General features: G+C 42.1%; 1 protein-coding gene across 4 annotated transcripts; it reads right to left on the bottom strand.

Moving 5' to 3' along the window:
• Positions 1-4,916: 4,916 nt before the first annotated feature.
• On the bottom strand, positions 4,917-12,605 carry LOC109869286 (microtubule-associated protein RP/EB family member 1). 4 transcript variants are annotated; one of them, XM_020459328.2, is made up of 7 exons: positions 12,481-12,605; positions 11,137-11,260; positions 10,779-10,924; positions 9,844-10,036; positions 9,387-9,496; positions 9,103-9,255; positions 4,917-7,284 (listed from the first exon to the last, which is right to left on the bottom strand). In XM_020459328.2, the coding sequence occupies exons 2-7, from the start codon at positions 11,255-11,257 to the stop codon at positions 7,234-7,236; spliced, it is 774 nt and encodes a 257-aa protein (XP_020314917.1). In that variant the 5' UTR covers positions 11,258-11,260; positions 12,481-12,605; the 3' UTR covers positions 4,917-7,233. The 4 variants fall into 4 exon arrangements, with proteins under 4 accessions (XP_020314917.1, XP_020314916.1, XP_031659950.1 ...); XM_020459327.2 differs by lacking the exon at positions 12,481-12,605 and adding an exon at positions 12,067-12,269; XM_031804090.1 differs by lacking the exon at positions 12,481-12,605 and adding an exon at positions 11,940-12,042.
• Positions 12,606-12,824: the final 219 nt, after the last annotated feature.

Below are 12,824 nucleotides of genomic sequence, written 5' to 3'. Positions count from 1 at the left end.
GACAGGCACACATCATGAGCTACTGTATGTCCAAAGGCGAATAAGAAATGGCACTCTATTCCCCACATGTGCGCTAGAGAGTAGGGAATAGTGTGTCATTTTGGATGCATAAAAAAGAAAGTCACACTCTAGGAGCTCAGAAGCAAAATCATTTGACAAAATCATTTTACAGCCAAGCTATCTTCATCAGAGTATAACGACAAACACTGCAGATCACTAGTTTATATAGTTTGAAAGGACACACACACACACCGGTGTCCATAATCAAAGCTAGCTGTGGCTTGATTTCATTGGTTGATTTACAGATGTCAATAGACATAAGTCATGAATGGATAACATGTGATCATAAATACAATTTGGCTACATACGCCTACAAACACTTATAATGATAGCAAAAACACAATAGCTTCAGATCAAACTCTACGTTGAATGTGCAGCACTGCTTTTCTTTTTCAAGTGTTCTACTCTGCTAGCCAGCACCTCTTCTAAGCAGGTGTGCATTTCTGTGCCTTCATTTTGGGTGCAGCCATTAAGTATGTGGAGAAAGGTGGAATTTTTTTAATATTGCTCACTGCTTGTGAGCATAGAGGTTTGCCAAAAAGTCTAATGATCCATGGGTTTCATGAGCAAGCTGCCTGCCTGTGGATGTATTCATATAGGGAGTAAATGTAGTAAAAATGTCAGTGAGGAATGAAGAATCATATCCAACTCCATTTGAAACTAAAACAATGAGATCATGTGTTATTCAAATAAGTCCATTCTCCCTCTGGAGTGGATGTTGCATTCCAGTCTTTCTAGTAGGAGTCTGGCCTGGATCAGTGTGTGTGTGTGTGCGGGGGGCTGGGGTTATTCACTCTTCAGGCATTTAGATAAGAGACTCCCACCAGTCACCCTCTGTGCCTCAGCACACAGACATCCCTGGTCTGGCCCTCTGTCTAGTAACAGGCGAGGGATCATCATAAATAATGGTTTGGGGTGGCAGCTAGGGGTTTGAGGCAGAGGGGGCTCACTGTGAGAGACGAGTGGCACTCTTTGGGACATACCCACCAGAGCATGTAAAATGCCTGAGGCAGGATGAAATTTGACTCTTTTTATCCCCCTAGTCCCAATTTCGCCCTACCGTGTACCCATTAACCCATACCCTGAGAAATATAAAACGCCTTTGTTAACAGTCCTGAAAACTACCAGCTTGGCCAGACAGACACCCACCCAGTCCACACCGCCGTCACAGTTGGTGTCCACCTTCATGAAGATAATGTCCACATCTTCATCATCAATGTCACCCATGATCTTCTTGATTGCCTCACGAAACTCTTCCATATCCAATCCTTTCAGCGAGGGAGAGAGAAAGAGAGGAGAAAAGGGGGTCATTAGGATAATAGTGGTGAACCGTGGTTGTACAGTGGGGCAAAAAGGTATTTAGTCAGCCACCAATTGTGCAAGATCTCCCACTTAAAAATATGAGAGAGGCCTGTAATTTTCATCATAGTTACACTTCAACTATGACAGACAAAATGAGAAAAAAAATCCAGAAAAATCACATTGTAGGATTTTAATGAATTTATTTGCAAATTATGGTGGAAAATAAGTATTTGGTCAATAACAAAAGTTTATCTCTTTGTTATCCTTTTGCGTGTAGGGGGCAGTATTTTCGTTTTTGGCTAAAAAAAAAACGTGCCCATTTGAAACTGCCTATTTCTCAGCTCCAGAAACTAGAATATGCATATAATTGTCCGATTAGGATAGAAAACACTCTAAAGTTTCCAAAACTGTAAAAATATTGTCGGTGAGTTTAACAGAACTGATATTGCAGGCGAAAGCCTGAGGAAAATCTAATCAGCAAGTGCCTCTGATTTTGAAACCTCTGTGTTCCTATGCATGCATATCCTCCATTTAAAGGGATATCAACCAGATTCCTTTTTCTATGGCTTCCCTAAGGTGTCAACAGTTTTTAGACATAGTTTCAGGCTTTTATTTTGAAAAATTAGCGTGAAGGATCACATTGCGTAAGTGGATAGGTGGGGGCTCTCAGAGTGAGTTTTGCGCAACTAAGTAAAGCTGCCATTGTTTCTCCCGCTGTTTTTGAAAAAGCTACACACTCGGTTGAAATATTATCGAATATATATTTTAAAAACAACTTGAGGATTGATTATTAAAAACGTTTGACATGTTTCTGTGGACATTATTTGGAATATACGTCTGCGTTGTCGTGACCGCTCTTTCCTGTGGATTTCTGAACATAACGCGACAAACAAACGTCGGTATTTTGGGTATGAAAATAATCTTTATGGAACAAAAGTCTCGTGAGTGAAAACATCCGAAGATCAAAGGTAAACTATTTGTTTGATTGCTTTTCTGATTGCCGTGACCTAGCTACTTATTGCTTAGTGTACATAATGTTATGTTATCGATAAACTTACACAAACGCTTGGATTGCTTTCGCTGTAAAGCACAATTTCAAAATCTGAGACGACAGGTGGATTATTAACAAAAGGCTAAGCTGTGTTTTGCAATATTGCACTTGTGATTTCATGAATATTTTTTTGTAATATTATTTGACTGTGGCGCTATGCTATTCAGCGGTTGCTGATGACAATTATCCCGGTACCGGGATGGGTATCGTCAAGAAGTTATATACCCTTTGTTGACAATGACAGAGGTCAAACGTTTTCTGTAAGTCTTCACAAGGTTTTCACACACTGTTGCTGGTATTTTGGCCCATTCCTCCATGCTGATCTCCTCTAGAGCAGTGATGTTTTGGGGCTGTTGCTGGGCAACACGGACTTTCAACTCCCTCCAAAGATTTTCTATGGGGTTGAGATCTGGAGACTGGCTAGGCCACTCCAGGACCTTGAAATGCTTCTTAAGAAGCCACTCCTTCGTTGCCCGGGCGGTGTGTTTGGGATCATTGTCATGCTGAAAGACCCAGCCACGTTTCATCTTCAATGCCCTTGCTGATGGTAGGCTTTGTTACTTTGGTCCCAGCTCTCTGCAGGTCATTCACTAGGTCCCCCCCGTGTGGTTCTGGGATTTTTGCTCACTGTTCTTGTGATCATTTTGAACCCATGGGGTGAGATCTTGTGTGCAGCCCCAGATCGAGGGAGATTATCAGTGGTCTTGTATGTCTTCCATTTCCTAATAATTGCTCCCACAGTTGATTTCTTCAAACCAAGCTGCTTACCTATTGCAGATTCAGTCTTCCCAGCCTGGTGCAGGTCTACCATTTTGTTTCTGGTGTCCTTTGACAGCTCTTTGGTCTTGGCCATAGTGGAGTTTGGAGTGTGACTGTTTGAGGTTGTGGACAGGTGTCTTTTATACTGATAACAAGTTCAAACAGGTGCCATTAATACAGGTAACGAGTGGAGGACAGAGGAGCCTCTTAAAGAAGAAGTTACAGGTCTGTGAGAGCCAGAAATCTTGCTTGTTTGTAGGTGACCAAATACTTATTTTCCACCATAATTTTCAAATAAATAAATTAAAAATCTTACAATGTGATTGTCTGGATTTTTTCTCTCTCATTTTGTCTGTCATAGTTGAAGTGTACCTATGATGGAAATTACAGGCCTCTCTCATCTTTTTAAGTAGGAGAACTTGCACAATTGGTGGCTGACTAAATACTTTTTTGCCCCACTGTATTTCTGATCATGCCACAACGTATCTTCAGATGGTGTTGAAAATGAGCACAGCGATGGCACTGCTATAGTCAAGAGGCTTTCATGAGGAGTGAGACATCAGAACGGTACCCTTGTCTCCAGGTTAATTTCTACCGCATATAGACAAACGTCAAGCTAGTGGATTTCACTATCAGAACTGGATCAACAGGAGATGGGGTGTGGATGAGAGGTACGAAATCTATGTACCTCCCCCTCCGTCGGTGTCTGCTTCATGGAACATGGCCTCAATCCGTTGAAGGTGCTCCTCGTTGATCTGGTCCTCCACACGTCCCTGGTTCCTCTTCTCGCCCTCCTCTGGGGAGTCACTCTTTGTGCACCCGCTGCCAGCAGTCGGCTACACAACAAGGGACGGGATAGAAGGAATAACAGTACTTTTACATCTCTCACAACCAGACAATCAGACCAAGAAGAATACAGTAGAAGGTTCTGTAATGCACAAGTGGTCTTTACACTATACCTGTGGTCCATTTTGTTTGTGCTTGTCTCCATCAGTAGGGGACCTGGAAGAAAAGTTATTTATGCAGACAATTGTGATAAACATTTACAAAATTATGATCCTCAGTGTAAATGGCTAGACAGAAATCTTATCACTCAATGCACATACCAGGCCTCTGAAGATACCTTCATCATGTTGGTATTGCTGCCCTGGGTCGAAGTACTTCCCATGACTAACATTAGGCCATATGGTTGGTTTGTTGTCGTCTCAGGCTTTTCAACAATTGAGATTCACTAAATAATTGACATTCCAGAATAATGCACACTCTTTATGATGTCACAGCAATGGAATTCCAATCTGGCAAGTTGACCTGGAAATGTGAATTTCAAATTCTGAACTAGAACTGCTTGTTTTGTCAATCGAATAACAGACCATTTCTGCCATATATCACCGTTATATTACGGTGAAATACTGTTTTATTGTTTGTAAGAAACTTGAGTCGGCTAACATGATTTTAAGTAAATCAGAAAAAAATCTAATACATTTCCCGCTGAAATATATTTTTATCAATAAATGTAAACAAAAATCACTAAATAAATAACCAAAAAAAAGAGAGCAGAAGGTGGCACAAGGCCCACAATGTACCAGAATGTCAACACAGATGTCACAGGGGAGATCTGATGCAACACCACTGATCTTTCACACCCCAAAAAACAAGAGCTGCAAGGGCTCCTTCCAATAACCACACCAATCATTCAGAAGATCTAGAAAATAATACAATCAGAAACCAATAGCTAACAGGGTTAAAGGTCAAGATTGGCACCAGGTTAGATTGAAACAGGCCATTGCGGGGTTCTGCCTTGTATATAAAATGCACCTCAACAAATCAATTTCCACCTTCCAGACTGACTACATTATAGATGTCTGCCAAATCTCAACTCCTGGATAAGTGTTTAATATCTGCAAACCACATATATAGCAAACTGATAGACTGCACAGTCGATGACGTTGCACACAACCATTGGTTGTAGACTGCTGGAACATGACCAGTGTTTAAGACCCAAATACCCACAAAAATCTGCCACCAGTATAGTTTAGTCATCAAACAAGCCAAGTTCAAAGACAATTATGATTTTAAACGATCACTCAAAACAACATTTCTTGACTCAAGGTTAACAGTCATGATTATTTGTGTGTGTTAAAACATACACATTCATATCCCAATACATTTTGAAACACTGTTTTGGACATGGTAATCCCAAAAAGTAGACAAATTAAATTAGGGTTGTGGTCCTGAAGAACGTAACGAGGACCAAAACGTCATTGAAAAAAAAAAAATATTACAGCCAGGCATCACCATGCAAAAACGTTCCGAAATGCACAACATTCAAACTTCCTTCATTACCTAGAAAGGTCCCATTTTAGTGCCAGAAAACTAAAGTACACTACAATGGTCAAATCTATGTGCAGCTCCCACGTGGGCTTCAAGCAAATTCATTACATATTCAGCATCAGAAAATCCCCTTCATAAAAAAACTACATGCAAAGCTGATGCCCAGCTATCAGCACAACCAAAGGATGCTATAGATCACATTGTGGCATTACTGTTCAATTTATTATACATTATTTAACAGGCCTTGTAAGGAGGCAAGACTTTGGACTTGTGAGTTATGTACTTCTAATTAATCAGATAGGTCATTTCAGCCTGTCAGAGCATTTTATTATTTGCCAGATTCTCTAGACGTCCATTCTGAGCAGCAGAAATAAAACAAGATCTGAAATGACAATTCTTTAAATTGAATTACAAACATTTGCCAAAAAAGAGAGCACAAAGTCACATATGTAGGTTATGAAAGGTATAAGAATAAGGCAAAGGTATTTATTATTAAATACCTTTCATAACCTACATATGTGACTTTGTGCTCTCTTTTTGGCAAATGTTTGTAATTCATAAAAATAAAATCTCTGATTTTCCAGTGCAGAGACTGGCAGTTCTATTTGTGCATCAGCATTTTGGGCCTAGAACCTGTCAATGGTGCAGTGGCTACATAATCAAAACAGATTCAAATGCAAGACAGGAGTTAAAAAAAATAAATGAACTTAGAAAAACATCAGCCACCTTTTGCATTCCCTAAGAAGATGCAGAGACTAGAGGTGCTAAATCAAGTTAACACTCCATCCCCTGCCAACTGAACAATTTTAGACAAGAGAAATTACCCCCCCCCCCCCAAAAAAAACTGTGGGTAATTTGGGATATGCTTGGGACCAGAGAGTTTCTAGCATCCACAGTGCACATGTCTTCCAACATCCAAGAGACAAACATGCACAAAATATTCCACCATAAGCTTGTAGTTTAACATGTTTCTTCATAAATATCGTCAGGTTGTTATGAGCTGTCCCGAGAATTGCAGCCACACTAAGAGACGTTGACCTGAATCTTTGAGAGAAAAAAAGTGCCACTTTCCTAGAATAAAAAGGATTGCACCGTTTAAAAAAAGAATTTAAAAAAGTGTATCTCCAAACAGGAGGAGACCAAATGAAAGTAGATAACTCAACTAGGTTTGAGAGATATGAACAGTTGGTTAGTAAAGCAAAAATGTCCCACGATCACTACATTAACAAAGTGAATTTGCTCAGACCCAGAAAACAATTGCTACACGTGGCAAAGACAGTGATAATTTAGAAAACAGGTAAAATAAGAAAAATACTATGTACAAAAGTGAGTGCAGGTTCCAATGAACTTGTAACGCCAATTCCTGGAACAGACACAGAAATTGAGGGGAAAGACAAGCAAATAAAAAAAAAGTGACATCTTACAGACAGTTCACTCTTCTGGACCCAAATGGCTGCCTTCTAACAACATGATGCTGATAAGGGCCAATGGGATGGGACCCAGAGAAGGGCTTTCAAAAGAGGTACTTCACACACACACTTATTTCAACTTGATTTTACAGAAAACAAACATTTGATATACAGTCCACTCAGAGATCACAAACGCATAACATGATACATTTTTTGGAGTGGGTGTTGTATGTAGGGAGAGGATAGAGATGTTGTAGCTGATTGAAGGGGTTTGGTGGGTTGAGGGTTTGTATTAAAAGCTGCATGATCCAGTCTTGAACGTTAGAATTCCTCCTGGTCCTCTGACTCAGCGTCCGGTATAACAAAGCCCTCCTGAGATCACAGAGGGATGAAGAGGAAGATATCAGGTTATAGGACTCAACGTAGCGGAAATACACTCAAATTGAGATCGATGTCTGACCTGGGCCAAATACACTACACAGCCAAAAGTATGTGGACATCCCGTCATATTAGTGGATTTGGCTATTCCAGCCACACACTTTGCTGACAAGCACAGAGCCATGCAACGTTCATAGACAAACAGTAGAACGGCCCGTACTCAAGAGCTAAGTGACGTTAATGGCACCGCCATAGGATTCCACCTTTCCAACAAGTCAGTTCATCAAATTTCTGCCCTGATGGAGCTGCCCCAGTCGACATCAAGTGCTGTTTTTGGTGAACTGGAAAGGTCTAGAATCAACATTGGATCAGCCGCGAAGTGGTAGGAAGGAACACAAGCTCACAGAACGGGACCGCCAAGTGCTGAAGCACGTAATAAAACAATTATAAAGTCATCTGTCCTCGGTTGCAACACTCACTACAGAGTTCCAAACTGCCTCTGGAAGCAATGTCAGCACAATAACTGGGAGCTTCATTAAATGGGTTTCCATGTAAAGGGAAATCCTAACGCTACGCCAGTCAATGACATGCTAGACGATTCTGTGCTTCCAACTTTGTGGCAACAGTTTGGGAAAGGCCCTTTCCTGTTTCAGCATGACAATGCCCCTGTGCACAAAGCAAGGTCCATACAGAAATGGTTTGCTGAGATCAGTGTGGAAGAACTTGACTGGCTCCACAGACCTGACCTGAACTCCATCATACACATTTGGGATGAAATGGAACTCCAACTGCGACCCAGGCCAAATCACCCAACATCAGTGTCCTCTCTCATTAATACACTTGCGGCTGAATAGAAGCAAGTCAATATACCAACATCTAAAGGAAAACCTTCCAAGAAGAGTGGAGGCTCTTATAGAAGCAAAGGAGGGGGGGGGGGGGGGCAACTCCATATTAATGGCCATGATTTTTGAATGAGATGTAGCAGGTGTCCGCATACTTTTGGCAGTGTATATTTTTTCTTTTTGAATTTTACTTCTTCTCCTCCCCAATTTCTTGGTATCCAATTTTTTTTAGTAGCACATCTTGTCTCATCGCTACAACTTCCGTACGGGCTCGGGAGAGACGAAGGTTGAAAGTTATGCGTCCTCCGATACACAAGCCAACCAAGCCGCACTGCTTCTTAACACAGCGCGCATCCAACCCGGAAGCCAGCCACACCAATGTGTCGGAGGAAGCACCTGGCAACCTTGGTTAGCGCGCACTGCGCCCGGCCCGCCTTGGGGTCGCTGGTGCGTGATGAGACAAGGACATCCCTACCGGCCACGCTAGGCCAATTGTGCGTCGCCCCACGGACCTCCCGGTTACGACAGAGCCTGGGCGCGAACCCAGAGTCTCTGATGGCACAGCTGGCGCTGCAGTACAGCGCCCTTAACCACTGCGCCACCCGGGAGGCCCTGTAGTGTAGTTTTCAAACACTTGAGTGGCATTTCATTTGGTTTGCCTGGTATAGAAGGCACCAATGGAATAGTCCCAAAAGTGCAACGTAAGCTAAATCAAGCATTTATTCGACGCAGTTCTGATCTAAGCACGCATCAATTTCAAACAGAATGAACCAATCATGCGTCGCCTGGGAAGGAAACTGCACAAGCTGTATGAGCATACTTTAGCATTCCGTTTGAGCTACATACATGCCATTCCACAAACTGAATTTTAAGAAGGCATCAGCAGTTGTTTGAACCAAAACACATGGGCTCAAACCTAAAAAAGCTGAAGTGACCCGGTGAGGCTGTGTGTAATGTTGACTAAACTCACATCTGTGGCGTAGAGTATATCCACGATCCTCTGCAGTGTGGGATCACCCTCTCCTTCCTTTTCTTGGCAGATGAGCTCAATGTTCCTCAGTTTGCCGAAATAAAAGTCCCTCTCCTTCTCCATGTCCTGGATGGTGGACTTCAGTATATTTACCTGGGAAGAGGGAGGTGGGAAACAGCTGATATAACCTGTATCTCTGAACTTTGGCAATTGGCTTCAGTCAAACCAATTGTTATCATTTCTAATAAGACATGGCACATGAATGGAAGGATGGATGACAGTACCTCCTGAATGAGTTCTGCCCGCTCCTCGTCACCTCCGCCAGCCCCTGGTCTCCGCGCCAAGCTAGGCGCCATTTTGGGTGCTACCTTGGCAACTGCTGCTCGCTGGGATGCTGATGGGAACAAGCAACCAGTCAGAAAAGAGATGGGGAGATGTTGTTATTGACAAGCTCAGTAGATTTAAGTATGGAAAGACAAATCACCTCTAGACTGCTTACAGAAGCCATTTCTTGCTGCTAGTCAGTCTTTCTCCTACAGTGTTTCCATTCTCCCCCCAAACTAAAAGCATTTTGATTTTGTTGCTTTCAATTGACAATTTTAGTTCAACAGGTCTCAAGATGTTGATTTTGGGGCCTTTGTGCCCCACCTAGAACCTTCTGTAGGGGAACCACTCCTAAAAAGTAATTCCACAGTGAATATATTTAAAAAAACATTGCACATGCTCAGCTACTACTCTCACCAGCGTTGAGGATTTTCTTGGGCTTGTTGAGGGCCGACATGGCGGGGTTGGGCATGGAGTCTTGGCCCTGGCGAGCCTCCACAGGGTCGTACTCTTTCCCATCATAATTGGCATCAAAGAACTTCTTGAACCACTGCACAAACTCAAAGTTGTCCTGGAACTTGCTTTTTATCAACTTGTCAACAGGGATGATCTTGGAAAGAACAAAGCACCAGGTAAGTGAATTCAACACCACAGAAATAGGGTTAAATAAACACTAGTGGATGTCCACATCATACACAGTTGATTTAGACTAAACATGCATCGCAGAGGTAGTGACTACCGTTAGAAATGCTGTCGGGATGTGGATATAACACACAGAGACTAGGAGACGAGGACTGTCCATTTCTAAGGGACTTTGTCATGACACTGAATTGGAGAAAATCTAAACTCTCTGAAGTGTTTTGCTCTCTGTCTCTCAAAGACAGGACAGCTCTTCACTGCGCAGTAGCCGAATCCAACAAATACACCATCTAACTGCTGGATGAGAACCAATGACTAATAGAGTGGAGACTGCATAGGATGCCAACAGTCCTGTCTCTGCGGGCACAGGAAAGTCAATATCAGTGAGCCACTCTAGAGAAGTCATGCTAGCTCAGCAGTAAACACAATTAGCAAGCAGTGGCAGAGAAGTATACAGCTGACATCATTGGTACACACAGACAAACCAACACTACGGGCAACTCAGATGTGTAAGTCCAACAACATGCCGTTGTTGAATTGTTATCATGTTACAAGCCAACACATGGTACAGACAGAAAGCAAAAGGATCAATAGATTAATATGCTTTGAAAGCAAACAGTTCAAAAATATATAAATCAGCCTGGCAAATAGAGCTCTGGATGTAGACTAGAGCCTAGGACATGCTGAGAGGGAAAATGCAATATCCCACTTACTTTTTCGACACTCATTCTTTTGAAGCCAGCTTGCAAGATCTTATAGTTGTGAATGAATTCGTGCTCTAGTTTTGCAGCAAATTTGACTTTCTTCAAAGGCACACAGCCGGGGAAGAGCATGTCCATGAACTGGCAGTAGGCCGCACCTTGAGAGGACAGGCACACCAGGGGTCAACACAAATGCTAATGAACTATTCCTCTATGATGACATACTGACACTAAAGGAAAGTAGGCTTAACCTTCAGGCTACATCAATTACAGGATATACTTTCATTTTCCCTAACCATATAAGCAATCTACACCATATGAAGTAATGGAAGAACAAATGCAGTTGTGCAATCCATAACCTGCCAATTACCTGAACATAACAGCTCTATCTTAGTAAGGTTGATCTGTAATGATTCGTTGATCCAGGCAAGCATGTCATGACGACTCAAGTTGTCACTGCAAACTGAGGTTGAGTAAACGTTCACAGCCATTTTCTGTTGAAGCACAAAAGGAGAAATGTTGATTTCAACTTCATGTCACGTTAGAAAAAGCACACGTGATTATTTTTGGGGGGACATTTCTATGCCATATAATCATGTCAGAGATACAACAGGTTGGGGGGGGCCTACTACTGGTTCAGTGGGGACCATTCCTGAAACGAAGGGAAATTATCATGATCAGGAGAAGATGAGTTGAAGAAAGCTGCAGTCAGTTCTGTTAACTAAAGACAGAATCCCTTCTGAACACTGGCTAGCTAGCTAGGTAACTAACTAGGTAGTTTAGTTCAGTTGGACTAGCTTTCGTAAAGTTGGGTAGTTAATTTAGACGTATTGGTGAGTGGAAATTACGAGGATAGAAGCAAGCGTTGTCTTGCAGATGTGTAAGCTACCCATGTTAGGTAGCTAGAATATCCCTGAAATTACTATCAAATAAATGTTCCAACGTTAGTTAGTCATGAAGTCTGCTTGTAATGAAAGTTAGCTAGCTAACGTTTCTAAGTTACGTTAACTAGGTTGTCATTTTCAACCTAACAGCTAGCTTATCTTGCTAGTAAAGAAAAAGTAATGTTAGATAGCTACGTTACATATTAATAGTGCGCAAACTATCTGTGGGTGGCTAACTAGCTGGTCTGGTAACAACTCAGTCGTGTTAGCTAACTAAACCCCCATATACCATTGGCATAGAGCTATGCATTCAATCTAACCCCGGCCTCTGCGCCCCATCCATGCCATTGGCTAACTAAATGCTAGCTAGTTCAATTACGTGTTCAATTGCAAATATTGCTGTATAAATGACTTACCCTGTTTTGGCGTAGGTGTTGCCAATATATTAATTCAAGAGACGTCAATGTTTACTGCTCTCAGTTCATTCGAGAAATCTACCGGCGAGGCGATGTATTTAAATGCAACTGCGTGCGTTTGTTCTCAAGTCAAACGTCGCCAAGACGTAAAGTCTAGACGCATGCTGGAGCATGCTGATGCTGGTGGATATGGGAAGAGATGGATACCTGGGCCCAATGAGTGTCGAATTTAGTTATCGAAAGATGTCATGGATTATTTGCTACGTGTGGTTTATTTGATCAAATATACGTTAGGTTGTTACGAGTGTACTGATATAAGTAGGACACGTGACATCCCAGCAATTTTGAGAAAAATATCGGAGTTGTGCCTGATAACGCACTCGAATCTGCCCTCATTGGCAAGAATGGTCTCACCTGTTATCGCCTCCTCCCAACTGTCTTCCATATTTCTTTGAATACATGTATTTTTATTGTTAGAGCGCCCAATTGAGTATCACACACACTAGCTGGTGGGCTAAGTCAGCAGAAGACATGGAAGCCCGATATCCTCGCATAAAGGGGAGAGGTAGGAATGAGCTGTCACACAGCCTTGGAGGGCAATTTTCGCGCTCTGACCCACAGGTCACAGTTGCCCTGTGGTCATAGCTAGGGTCACCTGAAATTATTGTAGCTCTCTACCCTTACTGTGTATACATTCTCCGGTTACTATTATATTACTTAATTTGATGAATTAGTATATTGCTTAAGAAATATTTTAT

The sequence above is a fragment of the Oncorhynchus kisutch genome, linkage group LG24 (genome assembly GCF_002021735.2).
Source record: "Oncorhynchus kisutch isolate 150728-3 linkage group LG24, Okis_V2, whole genome shotgun sequence".
Lineage (NCBI taxonomy): Eukaryota > Metazoa > Chordata > Actinopteri > Salmoniformes > Salmonidae > Oncorhynchus > Oncorhynchus kisutch.
The sequence above is the reverse complement of the archived record's forward strand: the minus strand, read 5'-3'. Positions and strand labels throughout refer to the sequence as shown.